The sequence below is a fragment of the Ictalurus furcatus genome, chromosome 20, assembly GCF_023375685.1.
Source record: "Ictalurus furcatus strain D&B chromosome 20, Billie_1.0, whole genome shotgun sequence".
Lineage (NCBI taxonomy): Eukaryota > Metazoa > Chordata > Actinopteri > Siluriformes > Ictaluridae > Ictalurus > Ictalurus furcatus.
Window position 1 is genome coordinate 18,889,520 of NC_071274.1, and position 19,325 is coordinate 18,908,844.

At 40.9% G+C, this 19,325-nt stretch overlaps 1 protein-coding gene across 2 annotated transcripts in view; it reads left to right on the forward strand.

Annotated features, from left to right (window-relative positions):
- Nucleotides 1-18,397, forward strand: part of arhgap45a (Rho GTPase activating protein 45a) — a 33,197-nt gene extending 14,800 nt beyond the window's left edge. For both annotated transcript variants that reach the window (XM_053651789.1, XM_053651790.1), the window contains exons 4-23: nucleotides 1,090-1,174; nucleotides 2,271-2,343; nucleotides 6,673-6,748; nucleotides 6,868-7,002; nucleotides 7,148-7,209; nucleotides 7,392-7,502; nucleotides 7,667-7,747; nucleotides 7,976-8,155; nucleotides 8,913-9,050; nucleotides 10,117-10,307; nucleotides 10,801-10,922; nucleotides 11,070-11,168; nucleotides 11,311-11,409; nucleotides 12,746-12,909; nucleotides 13,119-13,307; nucleotides 14,324-14,461; nucleotides 15,013-15,251; nucleotides 15,557-15,794; nucleotides 16,288-16,354; nucleotides 16,463-18,397. In XM_053651789.1, coding sequence (XP_053507764.1) covers nucleotides 1,090-1,174; nucleotides 2,271-2,343; nucleotides 6,673-6,748; nucleotides 6,868-7,002; nucleotides 7,148-7,209; nucleotides 7,392-7,502; nucleotides 7,667-7,747; nucleotides 7,976-8,155; nucleotides 8,913-9,050; nucleotides 10,117-10,307; nucleotides 10,801-10,922; nucleotides 11,070-11,168; nucleotides 11,311-11,409; nucleotides 12,746-12,909; nucleotides 13,119-13,307; nucleotides 14,324-14,461; nucleotides 15,013-15,251; nucleotides 15,557-15,794; nucleotides 16,288-16,354; nucleotides 16,463-16,713 — 2,738 coding nt within the window. In that variant the 3' untranslated portion in view covers nucleotides 16,714-18,397. The remainder of the gene's footprint in view (nucleotides 1-1,089; nucleotides 1,175-2,270; nucleotides 2,344-6,672; nucleotides 6,749-6,867; nucleotides 7,003-7,147; nucleotides 7,210-7,391; nucleotides 7,503-7,666; nucleotides 7,748-7,975; nucleotides 8,156-8,912; nucleotides 9,051-10,116; nucleotides 10,308-10,800; nucleotides 10,923-11,069; nucleotides 11,169-11,310; nucleotides 11,410-12,745; nucleotides 12,910-13,118; nucleotides 13,308-14,323; nucleotides 14,462-15,012; nucleotides 15,252-15,556; nucleotides 15,795-16,287; nucleotides 16,355-16,462) is intronic.
- The last annotated feature ends 928 nt before the right edge of the window (nucleotides 18,398-19,325 follow it).

Here is a 19,325-nt window from a genome sequence, read left to right on the forward strand (position 1 = left end):
TCCCCAGACTATGAGCGTGAAGAGAAGCACGTGGTGTTTCCCAGTTTATTAGGTGAAGCTACCTTGTAGCTACACTTGGCAGCCATTTTGTGATTGTTAACCCACCATATAAACACAAGTCCCTATTTTAATGACTTTTAACTTGAACTTTTTACGACTAGAGACTCGAATGTACTTGAAACTTCTGAGACTCAGCCTTTTTACTGAGTTTTGTAGGTAGGCTACGTTTATAACGGATTCCTTAACACTACAGAACCTCAGTCAGTATACACTACTACTGCGTACCGCGGTTTACAAAGCACAGTGTGTGTGGCTCATGAACTTCCAAACTGACCAGGCTATAAAGTGGTAGCTAACGTAATGTAATAATGTATGGCGTGCTAGATATCTAGTGCAATAATACGCACTAAGGAAAGCGATATATGATCGCTATCGTCTCTCTAACGTAGTACATGATGTTTGCGACCTCGACTAAAAGTCAGTAAGTCATTAGCTAACATTTCAGCTATGAGCTGCATCCCACGTTAAAGATATTATTCAGATATCAGATGATTGTTCCTCTTTTTAAACTGTACGTAGCAGCAGATGGGCTACAGTTGGTAACTGTATGCTAACAAAATGGTTGGTGTACTTAATAATCTGGTAACAGAATGTGTATAATCAAAAAAAGATGCAAATGATCCACCTTTAATCTAAAATACTTTCCATTGAGAAGCAAATCATTACTCGGGAAATCTGAGAGAAGCCCTTATTCCTGGTTTTGTCCAACCTGAGTGAATTTTTGCATGTATAAAGCTTGATTCCTAAATGGACCTTCTCACCTAATCGCCTGCTCTGAAGTGAAATTATCTTCTATTGTAAGGGAGGGGGCAAATACTTTTACCGTGACGGTAAAGCACTTCTTTTTTTTTTTTCTTTTTTTTTTATTGGAATGTTACTGTTTGGTAGCAGTAGCTTTTGTTTGTTATATTGTCAAACAGCAAGCAGAAGTAAGTTTGAGATGGTTGACAAGCTTCACGGTATTGTCTCATACGCCATTCAACTTCACACACACACCGCACAGCATTGTTTCACTTGTCCTGTGTGCAGGCTTCAGTTACGAAGGCAGAAATGAGGCACAGAAGAAGGACTTTGAAAAAGCCATCGAGACCATCGCAGTCGCCTTCAGCAGCAAGTGAGTGCATTCGCGTCTGAGCTACATCATGTGCTCGTTTATTTCCACGTAAACACTTCCCTTTTTCAGATAGAGTCTGCATCGCAACGCTGGGTACGACCTGTCCCCGAGACCAACTCGAGTCAGCTGTCAACCATGTGCTTCCAAAAGTGTTCTTTCCTGATTGTAGGCGTTTATAACGAAACGGTTGAGCTGTTGAGGGGTTTGCTTGACTCACGGTTGTGTAGGAGGATGTATTGTGTGTGACGGGGGTTGCTTTAGGGGTGTGTTAGTGCCAACTCACGGACAAATCTTTTATACCACTGTGCTGTTGAATTCTCAAATCTGATTGGTAAAGAGGTGTGGATTCATTTTCTATAAAAGCCGCTCTGTAATTCAGGGCACAAGTGTATATTTTAACGCACTTGTTTTAATACGTTATCGTCTCTATGGTAACAATTCATTTACAGGGTCCCAGCATATAATCTAAGGCTAATAATATACAATTGTTGTGTGTGTGTTTTTATTGTTTTTATTTTTTAAAATGTCTTGCTATTTATGTATATATTTTATCTATATTATATCTATTTAGCTATTTTAAGAGAGAAAAAAGACAGGATGGTGAAGGAACAGCTGTTTATAGCTGTTATAACGTAAGTGATAGCAGGAACTAACTTGTCTCGAGGGTGTTCCACAACATTAAATGTAACTATAAATGGTTAAAAGTGCATGTTGTTGAATAAAAAAAAAATGTTAGCAGTAACAACTTGCTGTGGTGTTAGAGGAATATAAAAAAACACATGGGGGCGTGCTGTTATAGGAAAATAATCAACTTCAGGGTGGTCTGCTTCAAAGATTTGTTGTTGATTTATTTTTGTATAACAGCACGACATTGAATATTTACTCTTTACTGAACTGATGGCACTTTGGTGTTTCCCTCAGACACCATCCTCATGTTTTACACCCTTAAAGTCACACACTTTGACTACAGTCAAACTGTAGATAAATACAGGATCCAGTGTGGATAGCAAGCTTCCTCGATGCTTATGATGTACATTAACTCACCATGATTCAAAGAGTACGAGCTCTCTATCCATCTCTCTTTCCCTCTGTGTAGTGTATCTGAGCTGCTGATGGGTGAGGTGGACAGCAGTACCCTCCTGTCTGTGCCTCCCACTGAGAAGAGCAGGGTAAGAGAGTCTGTGTTTGTGTGTGTGTATACAGTCATGTGAAAAAATAAATGCTTTTTTGACATATTTGGACAAGCAAACATTGGATCCTCTTTGAAACAGCGCCTATTAATAAAGTTGATATACTTTAACAAAAGCACAACTAGAATTAGTTTTTTCAATAATTTATTCAACAGAAATATCAATAGATGTGGTATTCTTCTGTGGAAAAAGTAAGTATACCCTTGGCTTCAGAAGCTAGTATTGCCCTCTTTAGCAGAAATAACTTCTTATAGGTGTTTTGCATAATTGTCCACCAGGCTTGCTGGAATTTTTTACCACTCTTCCATGCAATATTCTTTCAGCTGCAAGATGTTTGAGGGGATTTCCTGCATGTGCTTGCCGTTTTCAAATCCCCCCACAACATTTAAATGGGATTCAAATCCGGGCTTTGACTAGGCCATTCCGTTTGTTCTTTTAGAGACCTTCCTACCTGGATTTGCTAGTGTGTTTAGGATCATTAACCTGTTGAAAAGTCCACTTTCGGTTCAAATTTCGGACAGATGGCTTCACGTCGTCTTCAAGCACTTTTTGATATGATGCAGAATTTATAGTTGAATCAATGAATGCAAGCTGTTCAGTCCCTGAGGCAGCGAAGCAACCCCAAACCACAACATTTCCACTACCGTGCTTCACAGCTGGTATGAGGTGCTTCTCCTGAAAAGCTGTCTTTGGTCTGCACTAAACATGTCTGCTGTTACTGTGGCCAAACAACTCTGTTTGATTTGTCTGTCCAGAGCACATTATTCCAAAAGGTCTGGACTTTGCCTATATGCTCATTGGCAAAGTGTAGTCTTGCAAAGGCTTTTTCCTGCCACGCCTCCCGTGCAGGTCAAATTTGTGCAATCTCTTTCTGATTGTAGAAGCATGCACTTTTACACCAGCAGTTGCAAGACTTACTAGCAGATCATATGATGAAATTTTGGGGTTCTTGGAGACGTCTTTTGTGCATCAGACAGTCTGATCTTGAGCTGAATTTGCTGGGACGGGCAGTCCTGGACTGATTGGCAGTCTTTGAAATCTGCGCCATTTGTAGATTATTTTCCTTACAGTGGAACAATGTATTTCAAATAATTTGGAGACCTTTTTAAATCCCTTTCCAGACTCATAGGCCGCCACAATCTTTTTCTGAAGGCCTTACAGAACTCTTTAGATCTTGGCATGATGCCACCACACACAGGGAACACCAGACACTATATATGAGAGGGTTATAAATAAGACCTGAGCAGGTTCTAATCACAGACACCCAATCTTCAACACCTAATTCAAATTTTATGGATTTGAAGGTGTGATAAATAGGGTGTAGGGTAGGGGTGTACTTACCTTTTCCATGTGACTGATGTTTTTTTTTGTTAATTTAAATTGTGAAAATTACTACAAAAAGTCAATTTTATGTGTCATTTTGATAGTGTATCAACTTTATTAATAGGTGCTGTTTCAAAGAGGATCAAATGTTTGCTTTTCCAAATTTGTCAAAATAGCCAACAATTTCCTTGGGGTGTACTTATTTTTTCACATGACTGTGTGTGTGTGTGCGCGCGCGTATGTATGTGTGTGTGTGGGACCAGTGGCACATAGCCGGCTTTGTTGAATTATTTAGGGAGATTTCCACTACACATTCACAAACAAGAGCCTGCCCAATCAGGAGTCAACAGAAATTCTCCCAACTGAAATATTCTAGTGATGACAGTAAAAGTGGCTGCATCATCGTTACAGGACACAGTGACACAGCGATGTTCCCGACATAAAGTGGTACTGATGGAGGGTTTTGAAATTTTATCAGCTGTAACAACATGTAAAATTATACCATGACAAAATTCATTTGGACTAGTTGTTGATAAAATGTGACAAAATCTATCTTTCTGTCTGTCTGTCTGTCTGTCTGTCTGTCTGTGTGTCTGTCTATATATCTGTCTGTTTCTCTATCTGTCTGTTTCTCTGTCTATCTATTTGTCTATCTTTCTCTGTCTATTTCTTGTCTATCTGTCTGTCTGTCTGCTTATCCGTCTCTGTCTGTCCCTCTGTTTGTCTGTCTACCTATATATCTGTCTGTCTATCTGTTTCTCTATATGTCTGTCTGTCTGCTTATCCGTCTCTGTCTGTCCCTCTATCTGTCTGTCTGTCCATATATCTGTCTGTCTGTCTGTCCACCTATATGTCTGTCTGTCTGTCTATCTGTTTCTCTATATGTCTGTCTATCTATTTATCTATCTGTCTGTCTGTCTATCTATCTATTTATCTATCTGTCTGTCTATCTGTCTATCTAGACATGCACTTCTTCACTAATTACAAGAAGCCGTCTGTTTCCACAAACAGATAAGCTAAGTGCATAATCATAATCCAGAACTGTGTGTTGATGGCCAACAAAAATAAAGAGTAACTCTGGAGGAAGGGATGAGAGAGAGAGAGAGACAGACAGACAGACAATGTGTGTTCTCCTTCAACCACAGAGGTGTAGCACACCCATGACCAACCATTTCCTAACTGTTTGTGTGTACAAAGGGAAAGAGAGAGCAGGACAGATGCTGTTTGTGTGTGTGTGTGTGTGTGTGTGTGTGTGTGTGTGTGTGTGTGTGTGTGTGTGTGCGTGTGTGCGTGTGTGCGTGTGTGCGTGCGTGCGTGCGTGCGTTTCTGTCTGTCTGTTTGTTGCTTCCTGTTCTAGGTTTTTGTCATAGCTTCCTCTTCTAACTCTCTTGAGCAGACAGTCTCCAGTTCATATTTACACTACCTCTTACTATTTAATTCTGTATTCAGCTTCAGGAGGAGAAGCTTTCTGTCACTGCCCTCTGTTCCGAGTTAAAATTCTGCTCAGATTCCCAGTAGTTGCAGGACTGAAATTGAACTTGAAGAAACCGAAAAGGTCGTGGAGGTCAACCGAGCCACACTGTAAACCTGACGTTCATTCTAATGTTCCCCACAAGACACGCTCACATGACTGCAGATAACCGCTCGTTTAACTAGAGAAGTGCCGGTTTCCTCTTTCCTTATAGTTCTGGCAAACGCTGGAGCTATACTTAGCATGTGTGTTATCAGTTCCCTCTAAAAAAAAAAAGTCAAGATATTTGTGTAGATTTGTGTAGATAATTAAGGGTATTTAAAGAATATCAGCTGCAGAAATCTTCTCCAGTGGAAAAAATGATTGGTGTTATGTCGGCTTACTAGCAAACATTAGAGGTATACAATATGGACAAAAACAACATTTTTTTGTGTGTATGCTAATTCTATCTCTGAGATCCTCTGCAAACTCTGAATGCTTTCAGAACCCAGTAGAGTGATTTTCTTTTGTATATTCCTGGCTTCTGTAATATAATTTTTTAAACAGTGAAATATAACCAGGTCAGTGGGTTTTTTTTTTGTTTGTTTAGTTTTTTTTTTACCAATTTTGTTGCCTGGTATTTTTCTATCCAGTTTCATTGAGCCTATAGCCACAGATTCTTGTTCTTGGCTGACAGGAGCGAAACCCCATGTGGTCTTCTGCTCTTGTAGCCTATGCACCTCAAGGTTCTATGTGTTGTGAGTTCTGAGATGCTTTTCTGCTCACCGCGGTTTTAAAGAGCGGTTCTTTTCAGTTACTGGAGATGTCCTGTCCGCTGAAGTCAGCCTGGCCGTTCTCCTCTGACCTCTCTCATCAACGAGGCATCACACCGACAGAACTGCTGCTCACAGGATGGTGTTTTTTTTTTTTGGTTTTCCGTACCATTCTGTGTAAACACTTCCTCAATAACTCAAAAATAATTTAGCTTATGATTAATAATGAATTTGAGCCTAATGAAAGTTTAGGGCTCCAATAAATGGATGGAGATCACTGGGAACGTTTGAGTAATAAGCCTAATATTTCAATAGTTCAGTTCAGTAGTGAGATTCGTGCAGGAGGGCTTAGTGGTTAGCTTGTTTGCCTCGAAACCTCCAGGGTTCGGGGTTCAAATCCCACATTCACCCTGTGTGCACAGAGTCTTCATGTTCTCCCCGTGCATCAGGGGTTTCCTGCAGGTACTCTGGTTTCCTCCCCCAGTCCAGAGACATGTAAGCTGATTGCCATTTCCAAATTACCCATAGCGTGTGAATGTGTATACGCTTGGCACCCCGTCCAGGGTGTCCCCGGCCTTGCGCCCCCGAGTTCCCCGCGACCCTGCGTAGGGTATGCGGTACAGAAAATGGATGGAGTTAAAGGGATCCCTGTCTTCAAAAAGTTTGAGAAACCCTGCCCAACATTGTGGTAATGATAAACAAACAATATATTGTGAAGCTCCACTATAATGATTTATGTGTGTTCTGTGTGTGGGTGAACAGTCTATGGAGAACCTGTCCGGACTACCGATGGGACAGGGTGTGGAGGGAGGGAGCCGACGCAACCATGAGGACTGTAGTGAGTATCTGATCGACTCTCTCTCTCTCTCTCCGTCTCTCTCTCTGCAGCCTGGCTGTTTTCCTCAATACTACCACCATATCTTTATCATTGTGTGTGTTTGTGTGTGTGTGTCTCAGTGATGAGCCCGGAGCAGGTGGACATCCTCCTGCAGCACAGTGAAGGAGGAGTGGACTCAGCTCTGGGCTACGCAAAGGCCATCGCCAAGTACATGAAAGACATCATAAGCTACGTGGACAAGCGCATTGTGCTCGGTAACTGAAAATGTAGACACTTTATTCTTTCACTCTATTTTGATCTCTCTGCTTGGAGCTGACATGAAGCACGCAGACAGGAATTGAAATAAACTAGTATCATAAACAGGTCTGTAACATGTTCTGAACTTTGTCTGGATGTTAGAGATGGAGTTCGCTAAAGGTATTCAGAGGCTGTATCAGTCAAGCAAGCAGAGCTTCACACAGGTAGAGAACGCGTGTGTGTGTGTGTGTGTGTGTGTGTGTGTGTGTGTGTGTGTGTGTGTGTTTGTTTTAAAGCTATTTAATATGTAAGACTGGTTATATTACATTGCAGTTTATATTATTGCTGCTCTCTCTCTCTCTCTCTCTCTCTCTCTCTTTTTTTCTCCTCTATCTCTCTCTCTCAGACCCCTATGCCTTTGCTGTCGATCTATTCTCTGGCTCTGGAGCAGGACTTGGAGCAGAGTATGGGTGTGCAGCAGTCCATAAACTCTGTGCTCACACACTCTTTTCTACAGGTAACAGTCACTAAAAAGGGGTGTCCCAAATGTCTCCATACATGCATACAGCAGGGGACTATATATTCCAGCACCATGTCGGTAAATAAAAGCATGTAGACTGTAAATAAAGCTGAAATTAACCTACGGTTCTCATTTTCTTCTCTGCCCCTAAACCACTTCAGCCTCTGATGCAGCGTAAACAGGAACATGAGAAGAAGCGTCGAGAGATTAAAGAGCAGTGGCAGAGGGCCAAGAGGAAACTGGTATGCAGACTCAGTCACACATATATCCTCTGCATGTTGGAATACTAAGCTTCAAAAAAGTTTATTCACACATAAATATATTTAATAATACATGTGTAGTATCGGATGGCTTTATACAAGCACAGTGAGATTAGCTCGGCGTCTCCCTGAACATGTTGTGTAAAAAAAAGTGCGGTTATGTTTATATAAACGTGTGACATCATGCGTGCTTGTCCGGTGCACGTACAGGGAGACGCCGAGAACAACCTGCGTAAGGCGCGCCAGCTGTACCTGACCCGCTGCGAGGAATACGAAAAGGCACGGATCGTGGCCAATAAGGTGGAGGAAGAACACGGCGGAACAGGAAGCGGCTCCACCCAAAAGACTCTGGACAGGAAGAGACGACACGAAGAGGAGGCCCGCAACAAGGTCAGTTCCTGTTCCAGGCAGGAAATGACACAAAAAACCCACAGACTCACAACTTGAGGAACAAATTGTGACTTCTCTACAGTACACCTCACCTAATCTGAGTCGGCGTTGGCAAACGATGCAAAAGTGTTGCAACAGTAAATCATGATGTGAAGTCTTGGCATGCAGCGAGCAGTTCCACCCACATGAATACTGTGTAGAGTCATGCATGGTGTGTGATGCTGGTAGGAATGAGTACATCGACCCCTGCGAAAGTAAAATAAGAAAATAAGGTCTGCTCATGTTCAGCTTCTGTGGTCCTTAGTTGGCTTAGTTAGAGTAAGAATAATAGGAAGAGTACGTAGTTACAGGAGTGAGAATCGTTAGCCTAGACATGTCAACGGGTGGTTATGCAAGGGTTACATGACACAAATATTTATAACCACAAGTTTTCATCAAGATTCAGGCTAGTAGTAGCAAGTCAGTGTGTGTATAAAACCATTTAGTTTTTTAATCTGACTCTGTACACATTAACAGCTTCTAAATCTGAAGAGATCTCATCAACAGTACAGGACGTAAGTAAGGAAAAATGTCAGATATACTTCAAAGGTAGACATTATAATAAATATATAATAAACACTACAGGCCATGCTATTAGCACCACTGTAGAAACGATAATCAGTGCTGCTGTTATAGAAAATAAATCTGACCACTCAGAATCAGCGCCGTGGTATAAATTTGTATATCATATTTCTGTGTGTTTACGTGTGCTTCCCAGGCCGAGGAGGCTGAGGCCACATACCGCACATGCATTGCTGATGCCACCACTCAGCAGCAGGAGCTGGAAGACGTGAAGGTGAACGTGCTGAAACAGATCCAGGACGTTATCAGACAGAGTGACCAGATACTGCGCGCAGTGAGTTTTCATCCTACACACACACACACACACACACACGCACGCTTCCTTTGGGGCTTCCCATCCAAAAAGCCCCACGCTACGCTAGCAGCAATGTGTTATTAAGTAGTCGAGTAGATGTTATGAAGTATTTTCTCCACAGGTAAGGAACTGTCAGTTCCTTTTTTGGATTCTCGAGAGATGATTTCCAACATTTCCGACAGACCACATAAATCTTAAATTTAATAACAAACAGAAACACTATTGTATTCTGGTATATACCTTTACAAAAGGAAAATACAAGTGGTGTGTGTGTGTGTGTGTGTGTGAGAGAAACAGTCCTTCACATAATAAAAATGTTGTAATTGCCGTATGAAACAACTAGAACCCGAATGCTGTATGGTGTGGTTAGATGAAGCACATAAACCCAGCATGGTATTCATTACGGGCAATCCAAGTACGACTGTCAAAGTTCCATGTGGGGGACAGATGGTAACACAATGGTGTGATCCATAATTGTAAGACAAGAAAAAAACAAGCATTGGTGAAAACCAGGAAACTTGAAACTACGAAACAAGGCACAAGAGATAACCAGACTAATGAAGGTGAGACACAGAACTAGGTGAACACAGTCAGGTAACACACCTCACCACAGGGGCAGAGACAGGACAGGAACAAAAACACGTGACGTGAACCCAAAATAAAACAACATGAAAGCAGCGCTGGTCAGGCTGGGATTCCTGACGTGGGCTGAGAAGGGCAATTATTAACAAATTTAGAATTATGTAAGATTAAAAATGTATCTAGAGTAATGTTACTTAATAATAAACACCATACTTCATCATTTTGTGAAGGAATACAGTATGTGGGATATTTTCCCATGGATTAAGCTCAAGCCTAGAGTAAAAATGACTTTGAGTGCTGAATCACCCCTGACACTGTGTTTTTAGTACAAGACCAGGCTTGATCGGTGTCTGATAAACCGGCCCTCTGTTAATTAGATGAATCACTCGATGTCTAGATGAGTTTGAGACGTCTCTAATTGTGAGCCTCTGGTCGTCTCTCCCTTTTCTCCCCCCATCATCAGTGCACCATATCGTACTACCAGATCCTGCACATGCAGACGGCGGCGCTGCCCGTGCATTACCAGACACTGTGCGAGAGCTGTAAGCTTTACGATCCTGGCCAGCAGTATGCTGCACACGTCAAAAACCTGCAGCTCAGCACGGAGCGGGTCACAGTGTTCCAGTTCGAGCCGTACTCCGCCTCAGGCACACAGTGAGTTACTCCTTCATCAAAGAGTCCCTTATTACAGGGTGCTTCATTGTGCAAGGTGTGGCTGGCTGCGATGATGTTCACCCCTGTCATTTATATGACAGATTAATGTCCAGATTGTACTGTGGAGGATACCGACATATCTCTATATATTGTTTTTCTTGAATTGTGGCTTCATCTGTTTAAGCAAATATAATAGAATGTTAACATAAATATGGAGTAATTAATAAAAGATTCAAAGAAAAAGAAAGAGGGTAAAAATTTCCACAAAAATGTCCTTAGACAGAAGGTGGAGTAAAACACAACAGGGCATTCTGTTATAGGAAATGATCAACAAGAGGTGGTGTGATGCATCCCGACATGAATCAGAGTTATTGTTACCACCCTGCAGTTAATTAATTTCCTATAACAGCAAGTTTACAACAATGATCACATTCAGAAAGTTTCATAAGAGCAACAGATCTGTAATACTGTGTTAATGTTTTACTCTGCGTAGTCATCCTGTTCGCACCCGTCATGATAGCATCACTGACGACCAGCAGCACAGCAACATGGAGACCCCACACACCAACGAACTGGTGGTGTCTGCAGAAGGGGGCGTGGTCAAGACCAGAAGAGGTCTTTTTTTTTTTTTTTTGAGAATTAAATGAACAATACAGAAAAATAATGCATTTTGCATGAATCAAAGGATTGCAGTATGTCACAGAATTCACCATGATGCTTTTCTCAGTTTCTGTTTTGTTCTGGTTGTTATTTTTTTTGCAGATCGAGCTCAACAGGCCCATAAGTCCTGGCCCTCGATGATGAGTGACACAGACAGTGTAGGAGGAGGAAGTGGACTGGGTTCTCCTACCACCAGCTCAGGTGCAAGCCACAATACTAACCACACACCCTGAATCGGGCACAGTTCACACCGGGGACAGTCTAAACAGATAGAAGACGATACTACGTAAGAGACGTGCACTACATACATGCTTAAGATCTAATGCAGTGAATACTTTTACAGGAGATGTCTCAAAGGCTCCAAGACCGGTATCAGCTGGAACCTTGTCTTCCAACGAGGACATCGAGGAGAATGATGGCAATGTGACATCTTTTGAACAAAGTGAGCACGTAACGCTCTGTCTACATATGGTTTTTAAATTTGTGGGCATATGTTTATAATGTATACGGTTTACAAGGATGGGTCCACACCTGTTTTCACTATTTGAATAATTAGATTAATTAAATAAAGGAACACGCTGGCTTTTTTTTTTTTTTTTTTTTTTTTTTTTTTTTTTTTTTTTTTTTAACAAAATTGGTGTTCTAATACCGTAGGCAAAAATTTCAAAATGTTGAGATTAACTAAGAATGCAGACGTGCCAACCCTTATACATTTTGCGTTGGAACTCCACAATTTAACTTTGCGGTACACTGCTATTAGTTTATCACTCAAAATATGCAAAGTGTTCTACTTTTCCCACGAAAAATGGGAGATGAGGCAATTGAGATGTGAATGATTGACCATTGAGTCAAGTGTTTGGAACTCCCTGATGTTAACTGAGCCCCTGGTAGCTCCTCCCCCTTTCTACCCATTTAGTCCCCATGAAATCAAAATGGAAGTTTTGTGGTGTTTAGTCTGAACACGTTCGCCTTAAGGCTATCTATAAGTTGGTGTGCTCCGAAACAATGACAAAATTCGCAGTCAGAAGATATACGCGTCCAAAATGTCCCGCCCTGACTTCCTGTTTCAGTAGAAATTATGTCAACACACTGAATAACGCTGTGCGTTTGAAAGCACTTCTTCATAGGGACTTTAATGATAGCAATCTCTCATCTCCTCTTGATTTTCCCGCTCAAAAGATGCACCGACATCAGTTAACGATATTTATTAGGGATGCTTAATAAGACAATGATATAGGAAGTAGAAAATAACAGTTGACTCCAATGAAAGATTTTTCCATTATAAATGAGTTTAAACTTGGATGTAATGGAAGTTTACTGGCAATTGTTGAAATCTGTCAAACGTTTACACTCGAACAGTAAAAGTCTTTCCTAAGGTGTTCTTATATAGTTTTATTCAACATTCCAACACTGGGGCAATACAATAAAAACAACTCAATTTACTTTACTTTCCCAAACGATTCGTGAAAGCCAAGACCAAGGCGTTTCTGAGATTCATTTATTATGTGTCTGCTAGTTCGGTAACACCAATCGCAAATTCATCACCCTACCCCGTTATAATAATACACCCTGGTAATCGCACACATGCTACAGATCTGGTAGATAAAGGTTATATTGAGGAAAATGCTCAAGTATTCTGTTTCTGTTTGCATAACTGACATTAAATATGGTATGAATAAGCTATAAAAGTGCATATTAACGAGTCGTCATCACAGTTGTTTAAAGTAGTACATTATAATTACATATTAATACCATCAGTTTGATCTGTATCGTGTCAGGTATGAATGGGATTGAACCAGAGATGACTGTGTCCACCGGGCCGTTTCGAAACGTGGGTCTATCCAGAGCTGCCAAGACACACCGGCTACGGAAACTCCGCACTCCGTCCAAGTGCCGCGAATGTGACAGCTATGTGTACTTTCAGGGAGCAGAGTGTGAGGAGGTGAGCTAAGATTAAATCCAAGAACTCTACCTAAAGCAGCCTAAAACGTATTAATGCTCTGTCTCTTGTTTAACATTAAAAGGAGTATCGTTTGCACTTTGGCTCTTTTTTAAATTTTTTTTATTTTTTATGAATAGCTGTACGCTCTCCTAAAAAAGTACACAAAAGGAAATTCCCATGTTTATGTAGTGTTTAATGGTGTGTTGTAGTGTTTTCTGGCCTGCCATAAGAAGTGTCTGGAGTCCCTGGCTATCCAGTGTGGCCACAAAAAGCTGCAGGGTCGACTACAGCTGTTCGGCCGAGATTTCTCCCAGGTGCTGCAGGGCGACTCGGAGGGAGTACCCTTCATCATCAAGAAGTGCATCCAGGAGATCGAGAGGAGAGCGCTCAGGATGAAGGTAAAGGAAGAAGTGGGTGTTTTAAAATGGGTTGCGGATCTGATAAGGCATACAGGTGGGGTTTTTTTTTTTTTTTTTTCTTCTCTTTACTGAAAACTCAGTATTAATATCAGGGTTGCCAAGTGTGTTGTAAGTCCTGAAAGCTTTAACCTAGTTTTCTAGTCCTGGAAAAACATTTACATTTAATCATTTAGCAGACGCTTTTATCCAAAGTGACTTACAAATGAGAAAATACAAGCAGAGTACAATACAAGTAGTGCTACCATACAAGATCCATTAATTGAGTTCCAGAAGAAGCAAAGTGTGCAGAGTAGAGGTGTAAGTGCCAGAGTAAATGTTTTTATTTATTTTTTTATGGGTTGGGTAGGTGTTCACGGAAGAGGTGGGTCTTTAGCTGTTTTTTTGAAGATGGTGAGAGATTCTGCGGTCCAGAAAAACACCTGAGAAATTAGATAAAACCTCAAGGTCTTGGAAAATGTAAATTTGGGTGAGAAAATTTAAGCTGTGGTGAGAAAATACAATAAAAGAAGCGAATATATGCTAATATACTGTATGTAGCTGTACCGATGCTTCATTTGAGCATCCATTCACAGGCCTGCGTGTTGTTTGGATGTTGTGGGCAAATAAAAGTGATATTAAATCACTTGGTAGAGGGGGAGTGTGTGAATACAGGTCTTCTCACAGCATGTATATTTACCAAGAAAATATTTGTCACTGATGAATAAGACTTGGTATTCACCCTTTGTTTAACAGTGTTAGCATCTCTTTTTTAATGCTAGTTCGCTGCATGTAATTTGTGCAAGTTGTGAACAAATTGTGAGTCATCCTAAGATCACGAGCAACAAAAATGGTTCCCTAAAGCCACTGGGAACCCTGAGTGTTGTGTTTATATCCAATAAACATTTTGTTACGTAATTCTAAAGAACAATATAGTAACGCTATCATTTAGTTATTATTTTCTCAACAACAGAGTTGATGGTGTGTGTGTGTGTGTGTGTGTGTGTATGCTCTTTTAGGGAATATACCGTGTAAATGGAGTGAAGACACGTGTGGAGAAGCTGTGTCAGGCGTTTGAGAACGGCAAAGAGCTGGTAGAACTTTCTCAAGCGTCTCCACACGATATCAGCAACGTACTCAAACTCTACCTGCGACAGGTGTTTCATCCGACATTAAAGCTCCTTCTGCTGCTGTAGATCATTCTGATGCACACTTCCATGTAGTGCAGTGCAATAGGGTTTATTGGCTTACGTATCTTGTCTCTTGGGGGGGGATAATGGTACGATGCAGAACCCTAAAACAGAGGGTTTACCTTTCAGAAAAGTAAGCTAGAACATTTCATCATCCCAAGAACCCTTGAGGAATCTTTTTTTCCCCCTAAAAGTGCAGAATAGTTGCAGAAAAGGGTCATGACAACTGATCTATTTTTTTCTGCTTTAACCCTGATTGAGGTTATATTCACTTGTGAATTCCTTCTTAAAATAGTGATTAAATATGATTACAAAATTCTAATCGTTCATTTGTGTTACATGAAACAGTAGACGAGTCACTTGCTAGTGAGATTGAGTTATTGGTGAAGTGTTTATACAGACTTATTCATGTTTATAGTTTATTTTTGTCACTGTAAGATTAGATATAATATCAAATAAAAAACACGAAAGACCGCCTTGGAATCTTTGACTTAACATCATCTTTATTCCCTCTTCAGCTGCCTGAGCCCATTATGCCGTTCCGCATGTATAACGAGCTAATGGGGCTGGCGAAGGAGAGTCTGCACACCGAGGGCCCAGACAGAGGAGACAGTGCGAAAGGTCCTGAGCTGCTGGATCAGGGAGCGGAGACCGACCCCAAGGTGCTCAACCTGGTAGAGAAACTCCGAGAACTGCTGAAAGATCTCCCACCAGGCAACACCGCCACACTGAAATACATCGTACGACACCTGCGCAGGTGAATGGGGCAAAATCTGGTCTGTTGAACGAATCTTGTAGCATTGTACGACGGATATTATACATACTGCCAGTATTGTATTTATTGTACACTCCAGTCTCCATATGCTACTCTATATGCTACACAGTTTATAGATGTCTTTGTTTAAAATAGCACATTTTTCCACTTTCCTCACATAGTAGTTTATTAGACAATATGCACTGGTGTCCAAATTTTGCTTCTCTCTCTCTCGCCCTCTCTCGCCCTCTCTCTCTCTCTCTATATCTCTCTCTCTCTCTCTCTCTCTCTCTCTCTCTCTCTCTCAGAGTGGCTGAGTTAGAGGACGATAACAAGATGAGCTTCAGTAATCTGGGCATTGTGTTTGGACCGACCCTGATGAGACCCAAACCCACAGGCGCCACCATTTCCCTCTCCTCCCTGGTGGACTACCCTCACCAGGCCCGCATCGTGGAGGCCCTCCTTGTCTTCAAGGATCACATCTTCATCCCTTCAGACTCTCGGCCCACATCCTCAACCTCCCTGATCTTCACCATCCAGGGCCAGGTAAGAGCAGAGCGCTGGAGTCATAGATATGAAAAGCACGCAGTACCGAGTGTGTTGAACATTTTACAGGGTGTGACATGGCCAAAAAAAGCATCGTGGACAGCGTCGATCTGAGTACAAGTCACTACGGGTTTGTGGATCCAGGATATCTCGCCAGGCAGCAGGAGCACATGAACAGATCAGAATAACAGATTGTTAGGATGGCAGCTTACAATACCTCACATAGGATGTAGACAGTAATCAAAGTCAAGTCGGGATTCTGGCATATCTCGCCAGGGCTGGGTCTTGGTAGAAAGAATATCAGCAGCTTCCTAGCATGGCTTCTAGGGGTACTGTTTTACAGTCTAATTCGTCAAAGCAAAAAAAAATAAATAATAATAATGAGACATCACCAGAGGCTTGTAATTTCCTGAGATATTGGTACTCCAGCACTAACATCCCAACTTGTCACAACTCTCTAAATGTCTGAATCCTGTGAGTGTTGTTTTTGTAGGAGAGTACTGATGGAGCTCAGGAGGTGGAGGAGGAGCAGAGCAGACTGATCTCAGAGCAGGACTGTGGTGAGACACTAACACAGATTGCCATATATGATACCTGTGAGCTTCCAATTCCAGTTAGCATTTTTTTCCCTTCATGCATTCGACCTAATTACGGAGTCTGTTTTCCAGTTAACTCTCTGGGTTCGTCCGGTTCCCGCGAGCGCTCTCTGGACTCGGACTCCGATGGGGAGGACATGGAGAAGGTGAGTAAACGGCGCATTCTGGTAAGCCAGGAGAGCGAGACCAGCACGGAGGATGACCAGCTAAGCCCCCGAGTGAGTCTGGATCTGAGCGCAGTCGTCCCAGAGACCATCCTCGAGCAGCCCAATAAGACAGATGACTTCAGTGGAGCAAGTGCAGAAGAGCTGGTAGACCAGTAGAGATCAGAAACATCAGTTCATCTATCCATCCATCCATTTTCAGTCTGTAATACTACTACGGTAGCTTTTGTTTTGGTTACTCTCAGCTGAATCAGCGCACTCATAAAAGTCTAATGCACTGAAAAATTCTTTTAATCTTCTAACAGTTATATTTGTGAGACGGTGGAAAGTTTGGTCGTGTATATGATGGTGATGTTTTATACTCATCCTTTCTATTTGAATGTTTTTAGGCACACTTCTCTTCTATAAGGAGTGAAGGGAACAGAAATGAGTTGATAAAAGTGTTGGTAAGAATGCAAGTGTGAATTTAAGAAAAATCGCGATAAACAGTCTTGTGACCTTGTGAAAAAAAATCTCGCGAGATCTCTAAAAGACTTATTCCGTGTGTTCAGTTTTCCAACACTTTGCGCATCATGAAAAGGGAAAAAATGAAACATGATGAGCATTAGGGAGGCTGCATTAGTGCATACGACTACTGAATTTCCACACCCTTTTTCAGGTCTGGGAAAGAGTGCCACGATATCCCACTCTTTACCGTCATTATTTTCTATTAATCTCCTAAGTAGGGCTGGGCGATATGACAAAAATGTCATATCACGATACTTCACCATAACAGCGATCTCTGAGAATTCATTTATCATGTTGTCAATATTATATATCGATATATCGCTCAGCCCTACTCCAACGCTACAGTAAACAAGCAGGAACTCCATGCACAAAGGTGGAAGTGACCAAATATTCTATGATTTAAAAAAAAAAGCTTGTAAATGAAATGTAAATGAAGTAACTGGGGCATTAGACTGTCGTTAGTGTGATTTCGTAAACGTTTATTATTCCATCGAGTCATTTCTATGGCCACTAGGCGTTATATATTCGGGTTGTCAAAGTCGTCCGTCCATGTAGACTTTCCCCAAATATGTGTGTGTGTGTGTGTGTGTGTGTATATGTATATATGTGTGTGTGTGTGTGTATATATATATATATATATATATATACACACACACAAGAAATGCTGATTAATAATGATAAATGTCAACTGGAACAGGTCACAGATAAAATCAAAACATCTAAGGTGCAAGTGATATAAGAACTAAAGATGTCTAGTCTACCAGATGACAATAAGAAGAAGATCCAAGAATGAGAGCGAAAGGCGTGGTGATTAGGAACGCTCAAAACAACACAGACCAAGCACACAAAGCAGTTTGGTTCCAATACATCATGACACAAACTAGAGCCCCTCAGAACTGAGACGCAGAGACAGTGCTGTGAAACAAATGTCTCCTTCATATCAACAATGATACAGTGTTTTTCTTTGCACTGTTACAGATCGAAGTGTTTCGAAGTCCCTCCGAATGAGCCGTTGCCATAGAAACGATGGCGTTAGAATGAGCACGTTAATAAAACCCTGTACTTTGAATTACATCAGGAACTTTAATATAAAGCTGTAATATAAAAATGATCAACACTGAAGATTCGACAGCGCTGTGTTATTAAGCGCATTATCAAATGACCTTTTTGATTCGATTATTCTGAATTATCTTTCCATGAAAGAACATTTGTTACGTACGCTCTTATGCAGGTATAAATGAAACATCGTAAACGTGGTTCTGTTTTTGAAATATGTCATTTAAACGAATGTTTATCACTTGTCTGTTTTCTTAAATTCGTTTGCATTCTCTTACTCCAGTGCATTTTTACCAAACTAATTTTTGTTCATTATTTTTCGTTAACGTGCGTCGACGTGAGGTTAAACGTCTCCTAATGGCTGAAGGACAACGTTCCAGCGCTCTGCATGCACTGTTAGTATTAATAATGAGCAGACTGTGGAACATCTCCGACGGTCGTAGTGAGACGCGTGTATTCCCGAAGAAACTTCAAAGTTAAATCACAGTTTAAAAAGTTCAGCTACAACAGGAATAAAACCAGATTTATCATCTTTACTACCGAAACCAAAACTACAGTGCTGTACAGATCGAGATTAATCTATATCATTACATGCATTTGTTTTTTTTTCGTACTAAATTATATTATTTGATGTTCTCTTGTGTTAAATGTTATGTTACTCCACTGATTTTAATATTGTCTTAAACATTTCATTCATCGCATTGACTTGAATATGGAAATAGCTGGGTATAATAATAATAATAATAATAATAATAGGAGGAAATGATTGTACTGTGGTTTTAACTGGTGAATGAGTATGTATACAGTATACTATACATTTACAGATTTACAACCGCTTACTGCTGGTCAGTATGCTAATGCTAATGTTAATCCCTATATTGACTCAAGTTCATAGGAAATTGTGGCCATGTTATAAAGCCATTGGTATCTAAATATTACCCTCAGATCTTTATTACTTTATCTTTATTACATGTATTGGTTTAGCATGTATGTAAAAACCACAATAGAGCACCTGAAGGCACTGAGTATTATTCATTTCAGTATGAACTACTGAGTACTTAAAACTGGACACGTCAGGTTTCGCTACTTCACAGTGAATGAATGAATAATATGTCTGCTGAGATTGCAACAAACCTGTTTTTATGTTCTGTTTAAAGCTACGGTTAGGCACGTTTCTTAACAAAGAACTGATTTTCTGGTTTTGATGT